The 11,854-nt window shown below is 61.7% G+C and overlaps 5 protein-coding genes across 5 annotated transcripts; all 5 read left to right on the top strand.

Moving 5' to 3' along the window:
* Window positions 1–356: 356 nt before the first annotated feature.
* Window positions 357–776, top strand: LSCM1_07498 (uncharacterized protein; the record flags this gene model as incomplete). The annotated part of the gene is made up of 1 exon (XM_067324866.1): window positions 357–776. The coding sequence occupies one exon, from the start codon at window positions 357–359 to the stop codon at window positions 774–776; it is 420 nt and encodes a 139-aa protein (XP_067181473.1).
* A 571-nt stretch (window positions 777–1,347) lies between these two features.
* LSCM1_07497 (uncharacterized protein) lies at window positions 1,348–2,793 on the top strand (the record flags this gene model as incomplete). Its single annotated transcript, XM_067324865.1, has 1 exon — window positions 1,348–2,793. The coding sequence occupies one exon, from the start codon at window positions 1,348–1,350 to the stop codon at window positions 2,791–2,793; it is 1,446 nt and encodes a 481-aa protein (XP_067181472.1).
* Window positions 2,794–4,374: 1,581 nt separating this feature from the next.
* LSCM1_07496 (uncharacterized protein) lies at window positions 4,375–5,406 on the top strand (the record flags this gene model as incomplete). The annotated part of the gene is made up of 1 exon (XM_067324864.1): window positions 4,375–5,406. One exon carries the CDS (start codon window positions 4,375–4,377, stop codon window positions 5,404–5,406), a length of 1,032 nt encoding a protein of 343 aa, XP_067181471.1.
* A 1,932-nt stretch (window positions 5,407–7,338) lies between these two features.
* Window positions 7,339–8,298, top strand: LSCM1_07495 (uncharacterized protein; the record flags this gene model as incomplete). The annotated part of the gene is made up of 1 exon (XM_067324863.1): window positions 7,339–8,298. One exon carries the CDS (start codon window positions 7,339–7,341, stop codon window positions 8,296–8,298), a length of 960 nt encoding a protein of 319 aa, XP_067181470.1.
* A 1,626-nt stretch (window positions 8,299–9,924) lies between these two features.
* LSCM1_07494 (uncharacterized protein) lies at window positions 9,925–10,713 on the top strand (the record flags this gene model as incomplete). The annotated part of the gene is made up of 1 exon (XM_067324862.1): window positions 9,925–10,713. The coding sequence occupies one exon, from the start codon at window positions 9,925–9,927 to the stop codon at window positions 10,711–10,713; it is 789 nt and encodes a 262-aa protein (XP_067181469.1).
* Window positions 10,714–11,854: the final 1,141 nt, after the last annotated feature.

Genomic DNA, 11,854 nt, shown 5'->3' with positions numbered 1-11,854 from the left:
AAGAGCCGCGCCGCCACTGAGTGTGTTGCTTCAGCTTTGGCGTTCGTTGTCCTCTTGCCCGCACCGTCGTCGCGGACTCGCTCGTGCTGCGTGCGCGTTCGCCTCCCCCCCCAGTGAGTCATAACGGTTTCTCGAGGCTCGCTGATGTCGCGCGTGGTCATGAGAAGGCAGAGTGTGCGCGAGAGGGCACCCTGTGAGGTGACGCATGCAGCGGACTTCCATCGTTCGCCCTCCCCTACCCCTTTCCCCTGCCTGCACGCACTCCCCTGCTAGTCGATGCGTCCTCCTCTCTCCCCTTCCCTTCATCCCTTGACGACAGGCAGCGACGACAGAGTCGTGGCATGGACTTGTAGCACATGTGGCTCTTCTCTTCTTCCGTCGCCGCCGCGCGGCCGTTGCCATCCCCTACGTCGTCGCCGTCGGCGAAGAGATATGACAATGCATCGCTGCCGTTGGAGCTCCGCCTCATTCGTGTCAGCAAGGCGGACATCAGCTGCGTCACAGCAGACGACGTCAAGCGAGTGAGAGAGCGTCTCACGAGCGACGAGCTCACCACCGCACTGCGGCTTTTAGTCGAGACAAATCGATTTGCCGATATAATTGCGTCGGTGTCGTCCTCGACGTGGGCGGAGGCGGCCGCGGGGGTGACAGCCGTGCAAATGGGCTTGAGTGGTGGTGTCATGCGAGACCGCATGAGCCTCCTGTACAGCATCTTGCCGTACGTGTCGGACAGCTTCCTCACCACCATGGGGAGCCCCTTCGCGGGCGACCACTAGTGCACTGCTTCTTTTCTCTGCCTCTGACTCATGCGAACGCGCTCCGGCGCTTGAAGGAACGACGAGCACGGAAAGTGGAGGAGGGCATCTATCACGCGTAGAGTGCACGGCAGTTCCAAGTTTAGGTTGGGAAGTATTCTCTGCGACGTGCTTCCTCGCGAACAGCAGCCCGGGTGCGCGGCGGCGCCGCCTTCTCCCCATCGGCCCTCTTCGCCTTCACCTTTGCAGCGTTACCGGCCTGCTCTGTTGGGCTCCATCTCGCTTCGTTCTTTTTTCCCCTTTTCGCGGCGCCCTTCTCATCTTCGCACTGCCTTCGCGCCGTTACTGTCCGCCCTCTTCGTGCTCATCGCTCTTGTCGTCGCCGACTCCCTCTCCCTCTCCCGCAGCACCACCATGCGCATAGACATACACGCGCACCCACAGCTCCTACACGTTACCCAACACGCCAACGCCTCGTGACCGGGTCGAATCAAGACGCCTTTTCGCGGCTCATCAAGCCCACCTGCGACGAACATTGCTCGTGTTCCGCGTGTGTCTGCAAAGGGCCCCCCTTCTTGTTCCTATCTGAGATATGTCCGACGCCTCTGCGTCCCCGCCCACGTCGCCGTCTCCTGTGCCGTCCGCGGAGCTCACTCTTCGTGACTACGTGGTCCATCAGCGTGTGCTCAAGCAGCTGCTTCGGTCACAGCCGGTGTGGCTGCTGGACGACGTGCTCGGTCTGCGGTATCGCGCACGACTGCAGCTGCGTCTCTTGCCGCATCCGCAGCTCCACTTCACGGACGACGCTGCAGACAACCTTTACTTCTCAGGGCCACGCCGAGAGTCATGTGGCGATCATGACGCAGCAGAGCATGGGGGTAGTGGCTGTGAGGCACCCGAAGTGGATGCTGCCTACCCTGTTGTGCCTCTGACCCCCTCGTGCAGCATCGAGCTGCTGCCGGAGGTGGGTGAGGCAGGCGTCAGTTGTCTGCGTATCTGTGTTGCTCCTGCGGCTGCCTGCGGTCCAGCCGCGTCAGCAGATTCCGTCACCTTCCTCATCATCCCTGCGTCGACGGAGGCTGTACTCGTCCACATGTCGGCCTGGGTGGCAGTTCTGCGACGCCTCTGCCGCCTCCCAACTGCGCCACAACGTGCGGCTGGCGTTGTCAAGGCTGTTGGGGGAATGCGAAGCTATCAGGAAGCACAGCCGGCGCCTTCTCACGTGGATCCCGCGCCGACCGAGCAGAGTCGCGCAGCTGCTCCGTCCGCCGCCAATGAGGGTGGTGGGGGGACTTCACCGATAGCCAAGCCGACGTCAAGCCCCTGCCGCGGCTACATCTCATCTCCGTCGTCCGCGCAGGCACATTTAGTGTCTTCTTCGGAGCATGTGCTTGCCGGTGCGATTCTTGACAGGGATGTAGAGGAGGATAGACGGCAGCTCGAGCTCCTCACTGAGGCCCTGCGCGCCCGCACTCGTGAAGCTGCGGAGCTCAAGGCACAGCTGCAACGGGTGATTGCGGCGACACAATCTCGAGCTTGCTCACCGCTCGGTCTGGCGGCCCCCAACATGGCCCCCGCGGCGGAGAGCTCCGCTGCCGCCAACACTGCTGCCGTGGCCGCTCGTGAGGAAGTCGAGCGACCACCGACGATGGCGCACGTCAGCAGCGGGCTGGTGCCAGCGCTGCCGGCATTCCCGCCGCCCCTCACTGGGATGTCGTCTGGGGACGACGATGACGATGAGAGCAGTCACAACGACGACGAGGTAGCTGCTGGCTGTGCGGCGCGCAACAACTTCAGAGACGACGCCGACGGCGCGCCCTTCGCCCTCTCCGAAGACTCAGCACGGCCACAGGCGCCGCGCAGCGGCCATGTGTGTAACCTCGGCTGTCTCGGACCTAAGTGCGGCGACGAGGACGCGCTGCGCATGTACAAGGAAATTCGTGGAGGTCACAGCAGCAGCTCCAGTAGTGGCAACCGCTCCTCGGCCTCGTCCCCATCTAGCGCCGCGTCAGCGAGCCAGCCGCGGCCTGCTGCGTGAGGTCAGGCAGTGCGGGAGCCGACAGACTGCCGAGTTCGTGTTGGCAAAGGCTGCTACGTGCACCGCGGAAAGGGGTGCGCTCATGTCGAGGAGACGAGGAGAGACCGAGAGGAACTGGAGAGCCGCCTCTCCCCTGCCGAACTGTGGGTGCAGCGTAAGCCCCGACGCCGTCTTGCCATAGGCTTGCGTCTCTCACTGCCTGCCGTCCTACCTTCCGCCGGCCCTCACCACGCGATGCATACACACACACACAGAGACATCTTTGTCGGTCAGTGTGCGTGTGCATCGACATCGGCAACGAAAGGGTAAACAAGTGGGCCCAACGGGGCGTGTGCCCATCGAGGCTCTCGACGACGCAACACGCCATGGAGAGATCGCCACATCCCCCCTCCCCCCTCGCCATACCATCGCCGCGGCCCTATCGCCCTCCACGCCGTTCCCACACTCACACTAACGTCTCATCTGCTGCATGTGGGCACGTGCGTTGACGGTCCAGCGCTGTTTCTTTGGTGTCGCCTCCGCTTACCCCTCCCCACTGCCATCATTACCTTCCCAAGCACGACCAGCACCCCCTTCCGTGCCCAATCTGGACAATTAGAGTCTCTGTGCTCCCTCACCGCCTGTGAGGAGAGGGGGCACCTGTGAGTGTGTGGTGGTAGGCCCACGAAGCCTCTCGGCGGGGAGGTCAGGGTGTTTTTGCCGCTGCGAGTGTCGGTGGCCAACTCATGAATGGCAAGGCGTCGGTGCAACTCGGGCGTATCTCGCACGACCCCCACTGCCCATGGAGGCGGCGGAGGCAGGGAGGACTTTGCGCCGCCCCAAGGCTTGTGTGTTTGGGGGGAGGAGGGCTGAGCTCATTTAGGTGAGGCGGGAGCATCGCCGCAGCGCTTGTCTCTATGGCCGCATTGCATCGCGAAGCCGTGTGGGTCTCCGTGACGGGGTCGGGAGCGGCGTGAGGCGCTCCACTCTCCCCCTCCCCCCGGCGTATCTGTGTGCTTGCGATGACAGAGAGAGCTGGGGCCTATCGAAGAGAAGGAGAGGCGGGGCGGCAGGGCCGTCAAAGGACGGCGCCACAACTCCGCCCCACTCACCCGTTGCCGCATCTCTGCGCATCTTTCTGCTGATCGCTTCCCACTCGCTCTCGTCTTTTCTGCTCTGATGAAGCTCCGTTAGGCTGACAGAGGCACACCGATAGAGATGCATAGAGCTGTTACGCGAAGGCCTTGCCCTCTCTCTCTTCCAACAACCCCTCCTCACTCTTGAACTGTTCCTCCCCCCTCCCTCCCTCTCACCCGCCCCCCACGCAGACAAGCACACACCTTGCCTCGCCACTTCCTCTTCCTCCTCCCCGCTCTTCCGGTCGGCAGCTCGGCTGAATCCCTTCGAGGTGGATCTCTCCACTCGACTGTGCCCATTCCTTGTCGGAGCCTTCTTGCGTTGCTGCGCCTCCCTCGCCCCTCCTCCCACGCGCGTGCGCCCCCTTGGCCTCAGGTGTATCGAGCGTGCAGCGGGCACTCGCCTGTTTTCGTCTCGCTTAGGATAAGCTGACCCGTGCATTGCCGCGTGTTGCTGCCTTTGGGCATGATGAGTGCGAGGATGGCCTGCCTATCGCAGGAGGCGGTCGCATGTCTGCCGAAGCTGACGCGCGGCCAGCGTGGCATCATGCTCGTCGTCGCACTCGGCGCCGGCTACACGCTTCTCCGCCGTCGCCTGGTGCCGAAGTGGGTCATGCAGAAGTGGTTTCTTTTGTGCGCCGCTGCGCTCATCCTACCGTCCGCTGCGCTCATCCACCTCTTCGACCCGCTCCGCTACGTCGGTGTGCCGCAGCACTGTCTGCAGAGTATCTGTGTCTGCATTGTCGGCTACGCCTTCAAAGCCGTTTGGTGGGCCAACCCACAGATCCACACGCGCGTCAAGTTCGACGCGAACGAAGATGGGAAGCCAGTGGGCTGGGACGACATCGCCCGCACCAGCATCGCCTTAGCGTTGAACCACACCTCCTTCTGGGATACCTTCGAGGTGGTCGGCATTACGCCCATGTCGCATCTCCTCCACATACGCACATTGATGAAGGCATCGCTGCGCAGAATTCCAATCTTTGGCGGCGTCTTCAACCGCGTCGGGCACTTTCCTGTGTACTTCACCTCGGACGCGGACGGTAACTTTCAGGTGGACAAGGAGAAGCAGGCGGTGGTGCAGGAGCGCGTCAACGCCCACCTGCGCCGCGGTGGAAGCCTCGTCTTCTTCCCTGAGGGTACCGTCAATAGAACCCCCGAGACACTCAAGGCGTTCCGCTTCGGCACCTTTGCCACCATCATGGAGCATCGCCTCCCTGTTTACTACATGGTCGCCGTCGGCGGCGAGAAGACGTGGCCGCCACAGATGCCCTATGGCGGGCTGCCTGCCGATGTCCACATTCGTATCGGCCGCTTCCCCATCGACTTCGACCAGGAGTCGAGCAAGAGCGTCGCGGTCAGGCTGCAGCAGCGCATGCAGCAGGTGCGAGACGAGATTGCAGCGGAGGTGGCAACCGCGGAGGCGGCGCAGCGGCGGCATGAGAATCCGGTGGCGGAATCGAAAGAAATGAGGCCGCTCGGCGGCGCATCGCTCTAGGGTGCTCCAAAGGCCCCTGCGGCTACCGCGACGGTGTAAGCCTGCCGCATCACCTCAACCGAGCGGCGCATGGCGTTGCTGCGCAGGGCCTGGCCGATGAGCTTGTGCGAAGAGAGCGAGAGATATGTAGAGAGAGAGAGTGAAGCTTGTGCAAGGCAGCGACTACGGCCCAGCGGTTTCGCGCGCGCAGGAATGCGAGTTGAAGCGTCGTCGGCTGCCTCACCCTCCCACCCTCACTCCCACTCCTCCCCCGCCCCACCGCATGCGCACGCTCACCCGACTTGCCTATTTCTTTTGCTCCCAGTTTCCAAACTTTGATGCCTCGGCAACGTTTCTGATGCGTTGCACGCTCATCTCCCTTCCTGCGGAAAAAGCGCTCCTAATGTCCCCACCCCCACCTCATCCATAAGCTCTTCGCTGTCTGTGCGTGAGTGTATGCGTGGCTCGAGCGTTGGTGGCGAGCGTGCGTTCCTCTCACTCGGTCACTCGGCCTCATTCTCTACCCGCATGCAGGTGTGGTCGCAGGCATGTGCGCCAACGGTTGCCGTCACCGCACTCCACGTCTTGTCATGATGTCGCTATGTGCAGAGCCTCTCCTCTCCCTCAACTGCCGCCCTCGCACCTTCTCCTCTTCCCCTTAGATGCCGATATGTCCGTGTGCGCGACCCCCATGCGCGTCAAGAAGCGGCGGTGACGAGGGAGCGGGGGTGGAGGAGGAGGGCGGCTAATCAGGAGATACAGAACGCAACGTTCGGGGACTGCCGCAGGTTTTAGAGTCCAGCGCGTATGTCCTCGTGTCCTTCAACACTTCCGGGGCACACCGCCCCGGATACACCGCCCGCGCGCGCACTGAGTGACGTTTCCGCGTCGGGCGTCCGTGTGAGGGGGTGGGGTGCAGTTCTCTTCCTCCTAAGGATTCCTCCACGCGTCACAGACGCGGTCCCTCCTCTCACCCAATCCCATCCGTCAAGCGATGCCACTTCGAAACGGGGGAGGGAGAGAGGGGGAGCGACGCCGCGACTCCTTTGCGTCAACCGCACAATCCGCCCACACTCTGCACCGTTCCTTTCCTCTTCTCCACCCACTCCGGTCCTTCGACATCCGCCATGCAAGATCACCAGTGCCTGAAAGGTTCGATCACACGAGACGTCCCCTCATACCAACAACGCCGCCGCATCATCGCCCCACTGCTGCTCTCGCCGCCGCCCCTTCCTCCTCCGCACGGCTCTGCAGATCGGTGTGTGTGTGTGTGTGTGTCTGTGCCTGTGTGCACGCAAGAAATAGAGAGAGTGATGTATGAAATGGCACACACGCATACTCCACCATCACCAACGCCGCGCTCCCTGTGAAATTTTAGTCCCGGCAACGTGAAGGAGCAGAGATCTGCCTCACCCCCACCCGCCATTCAGCTTCTCTGTGCTCCCTCACCGCCTGTGAGGAGAGGGGGCACCTGTGAGTGTGTGGTGGTAGGCCCACGAAGCCTCTCGGCGGGGAGGTCAGGGTGTTTTTGCCGCTGCGAGTGTCGGTGGCCAACTCATGAATGGCAAGGCGTCGGTGCAACACGGGCGTATCTCGCACGACCCCCACTGCCCATGGAGGCGGCGGAGGCAGGGAGGACTTTGCGCCGCCCCAAGGCTTGTGTGTTTGGGGGGAGGAGGGCTGAGCTCATTTAGGTGAGGCGGGAGCATCGCCGCAGCGCTTGTCTCTATGGCCGCATTGCATCGCGAAGCCGTGTGGGTCTCCGTGACGGGGTCGGGAGCGGCGTGAGGCGCTCCACTCTCCCCCCTCCCCCTCCCCCCGGAGTGTCGGTGCATGTATCAGGCGAGGGGTCACGGCTTGCGGTACACTTCTTCCATCGCCTCCCCCCTCACCCCCTATCCCCACACGTACACACCAACACAGTTTGCTTGTCTGAACAACAAAAAAGACGCAATGGACGTCGTCGGCTGCACTCTCTTCGCTGCGATCGCCTTCGTGATATGGCGCATCCTGCTTGCCCAGCGCCTTGTGCCCGTCACGCTCATGCGGGCATGGTTCCTGCTTGTCAACGTTCTTGCAATCCTACCGGTCGCGGCCTTGACGAAGGTCGTTGTGCAGCTGGGCCGTGTCGGTGTGCCAACGTACTACGTGCAGCGCCTGTGCATTATGCCACTGGTCCTATCTTTCCGCATCGTATGGTGGCTTAACCCGCAGGTTTGCGTGCACGTATGTTTTGACCGTGACGAGGCTGGCAAGCAGCGGTCGTGGAAGGACATTCGCCCGCATCACGGGGCGTATGTCGGCAACCACACCTCCTTCTGGGACGTCTATGCCTTTATTGGGCTGACACCACTAAGGCATCTCCTCCACATACGCACATTGATGAAGGCATCGCTGCGCAGAATTCCAATCTTTGGCGGCGTCTTCAACCGCGTCGGGCACTTTCCTGTGTACTTCACCTCGGACGCGGACAGTAACTTTCAGGTGGACAAGGAGAAGCAGGCGGTGATGCAGAAGCGCGTCAACGCCCACCTCACCAGCGGCGGCAGTCTCGCAGTCTTCCCTGAGGGCGCCATTAACAGGAATCCGCGCAAACTGCAGGCGTTCCGCTTCGGCACCTTTGCCACCATCATGGAACACCGAATGGAAACGTACTACATGGTGCATGAGGGTGGCGGGAAGACATGGCCGTGGTGGACAGCGATCGGAGGCATGCCGGCGGACCTGCACATACGTGTTGGCCACTTCCTCATCGACTACGATCACGAAGACAGCAAGGCCGTCGCTGCTCGGATGCAGCAGCACATGCAGAAGGTGTATGACGAAATTCTTGCGGAGGTGGACGGGAAGAAGGCCTCCAGCGCCGAGGCGGCAACTATGGAGTGCGGGACATGGGCCGAGACCAAGAGCTGATGATGAATAGTATTCGTTGCCCCCCAACCCTTTCCTCCCCCTTGCCCACTTCTGTGCATGGCTGATGGTGACTACAGCGCTTCACTCTGTACCGCTGCGGCTGCTCCCTCCCCACTGTCACGTCTCGTGATAGCCTCGCGAATGTATCGTTAGGTGAAGGCGGGGGGGGGGGGGGCAGGGAACCATTCGGCGGCGCACTGACACGTAATGCTTCGCCTTCTTTCAAACGCGGACGCTGCCGCTGAGGTCAGGAGTGCGAGAGCGCCTCTGTATGTGTGCCGATCAAGAGAGGACTGGGTGTCTATCGAATACGACGGCGCCGGAAAGCGTAGCTGAAGGGGAAGAGGCGTTTGGCAGAGGAAGCGGGACGCACGAGAGCGTCCCGGGAAAGGGGATGGTGAGCGAAGATGTGGCCAAAGATGAACGCTTAGCGGTGCAAGCCGGTCCCCTCTTCCCTCCTCCTCTTCTAAAGCATCGCCCCCAACTCATGCGCCGGCCGTACGTCTTTTACTTGATATTCTTTGTGGAGTGCGCACGCGTGCGCTCACTTCTTCGTCGAGTCGAGAGGCGTGCGTATGTGTGTGTGTGTGTGCTCACTCCCCTTCTCATTCCCCTCCCAGTTGCTGTGTGCCGGCGCGGCCGCGAGGTCAAAAGTTGTCTCCTGTGAGTGGCGGAGAGGGGGGAGGTGCGGCGGAGGCTCTATCGAGGCCATCGCTCATCTCAGTGTCCTCCGCACTCACCCACCCACCCCCACCCCCTCTTTGAGCCTTTTCCAACTGTCCTCTATAAGATTTGGCGCGCCGCTTCGCTGCTCTTCACATGTGCACATCTGAACGCCTTCGCGGTGAATCGTTGAGTCGCTCTCTCTCGCTGCTGATCGCAGCGCGCTCGCTCATTAAGGCCAAGAAGGTGTGCGGGCGGGGAGGGGTGAGGGCCGCCCTCACACTCGTTTGCTTATTTTTGTTTGTTTGTCCTTTGCGGGCCCTCCTCTCCGCACCACCACCACCCGCCCCCCCCCTCTCCCCTCTCCTTTCCCCATACGCACCCGCACCGGACCCCGTGGGCACCCTCCCTCAGCGTTTGCTGTCGGTGCGTTGGCCTCGGCTGGGGAGGCGGAGCGGCTGTCATACGCTTTGGCCCGAGTAGTGCGGGGGCTATCCGCTGGGCAGAAGCGCTTAAAGAGAAGAAAAAAGAAACAGCGCCTCACGCGCGTGCGCACGCGCCCTCTGATGTCGTCTGCGCGGTCCTCCCGCTCCCCAGCCCCCCCCTCCCCCGATGGACTTGCCTGTCGCTCTCCCGCTTTCTCCCCTCAACACCGCCTCCGTGGCGACTCACCCACCTAGTCCTCCTCTGGCGCTCTCATCCAGTCTAAAGCTATTCCATCGGCATACACGCACTTGCCCGTGAGCACTGCCACTTCGTCACAGGACAGCGGCGACGACCTCTGCCGCGACGGCAGCAGCAATCACCACCACCACCACCAAGGAGTCCAGTCCGTTATCGACGTGCTCCCCGACTTTCGCGTACGCGGCAGCTGCGAGGAGCGGAGCAGACGACACCCTCGCCGGACCCTCTCCACACACCTCACCTTTCTCTTTCCGTCACTCCGACGTCAAAGCGCGATCCATGAGCCCGAACCGCAGCGCGGATTCGCGGGCTCCGGAGAGCCAGTCGTGCTGGCAGCGCAATTGGCCACGCGTCTTTCTCGTCCTGTCGATCGCTGTCGTCGTGTTCACCTTTGTCGGCATCATCTTGAGCCTTGTCAAGGTCATTCTCTTTCCCAGAGTGGTGCTGCTGGATATGTACTGCCTTCTCTTCAGTTTGCTCGGGCTCTCCGCGGAGCTGCGGCAGTTCTCCGTGCTGCACCGCGTCTTGTATATTTGGATGAAGTACTTTTATTTCCTCGTCTACTACCGCGCGCGTGGCATCTTTTACGTCTTCTTTGGCATCCTGCTGCTCGGTAACGGCGTGGCTGAGATCATCGGCGGCATCTTGGCCATCATGCTGGGCGCGATGATGCTGCTTGTCAGCGTCGTGGTAGGCTTACCAGAGTTCGACGATCCTGCGGAGGTGAAGCGCGTGCAGGAGGAGTTCCAGCGGTACTACGGCGGCGGTGCTCCGAGCACGGCGGCAGCTGCGCCGGCTCCACAGGCCCCCAAAAGCGGCGCGCAGGCCGACACACCAGCTGTGACGGAGAGCGCCAACGTCTACCGCGAGTACAACTTCGGAGACTCGCCGACAAGGGATGAGTCAAGGACGCCAGGCCACTGGGGCTCAGGCGCCAATCCGTATGAAGAGCAGAGCTGCTTTCCGGTAGGTGGGGCCAACATGTTCGCCTCGGACAGCACCTCCGCCATGAGGCCGCCACTGCAGGAGGCCGCTCTCACCCATGGTGAGGACGAGAGCGCGAAATGAACGTTTGCGCAGGCGGTCGCCGCCGCCAAAAGAAAGAAAAAGAAAGGCTCTATACGATCTTGGGTAGATGGTGGAATCGGTCATGGCGAGAGCAGAGGAGAGGGTGCTGTTCTACAGCGCCACGTGAACGGGTGCGGGGTACAGACGACAGCGCGCGGGGTCTCTATCCGCTGCCGCTCTTCCCCTCCACCCCTTCTCGGTGCGACACGCGCAGGCATCAGGGCACCTCATCCTTACCCTCATCCTCCTCTCTCTCTCTTGAGCCGCTGAGCGCCACTGCACATCACGCGGTCACCTCGTTGTGTGCCCTTGTTTGGTGTACTCCATTGCCCGAGGAAGTGCTCTCCCCTCCCTCCTTCCCAGCACTACACGCGCACAGGCGTGTGTGTGTACGAGTTTACTGCTTGTGCACTTTTCCACCCTCATGCTCGGGAAGTCGCCGGGGACCTCTCTCGATGGCGTTGTCGTTGTGGCGTCCCTGTCACTTGGTGAGTGCGTGTGTGCGCCTCCCCACTGCGCGCATCTTTTCCTTCGGCGATTGTTTGGAAGGCGCATCATCTGCATCGCTCTCTTCCCCTTTTTTCTTGCATGTACGTGTGCTTGTGTGGCTATGCGGCCGATGTGCCAGCACGGCGTATCGCGCCATCCCCTCAAGATGGCCAGTGGTACTCTTCGTCGTTCCTGGGAGTGAGCGTGTGTGCGTGTGGGGTAGGTATGTGCATGCGAGCGTGTCACCTCTGCCGGCCCCTTTTCTTTTTCATCGAAGCTGATAGTACATTCGAGACAAACACGCAAGGCAATGAGCGAGCCCCCGTCCAAGATTTAAGCTCTCTCTCTCACACACTGCCCTAGCGCCGGGGTACTCGTCGTTGACTAAACCGCTTGCATCCCAGCGCAAGCAATGTTGCTGCTGTGTAGCGCAGCGATGTGCATCTTCTGATGGCTGCCGTAGTGGCTGGAGGCTGACGCACGTTTCGCTCTGCCACAGTCTAGCAGACACAAACGCACACATGTACAGATGCAGTCACCTCCATCGCTTTTTTCACTCGCTATCTCCTTCACCAGCCCCGCTCTCCTCACTGTGTGCGTGCAAGCTGAAGCTTGCCTTTTTTTTTTGCAAGCATACGCACACGCACACACC

Source organism: Leishmania martiniquensis, chromosome 4 (genome assembly GCF_017916325.1).
Source record: "Leishmania martiniquensis isolate LSCM1 chromosome 4, whole genome shotgun sequence".
NCBI lineage: Eukaryota > Euglenozoa > Kinetoplastea > Trypanosomatida > Trypanosomatidae > Leishmania > Leishmania martiniquensis.
This window is presented reverse-complemented; position numbering and strand designations above follow the sequence as displayed.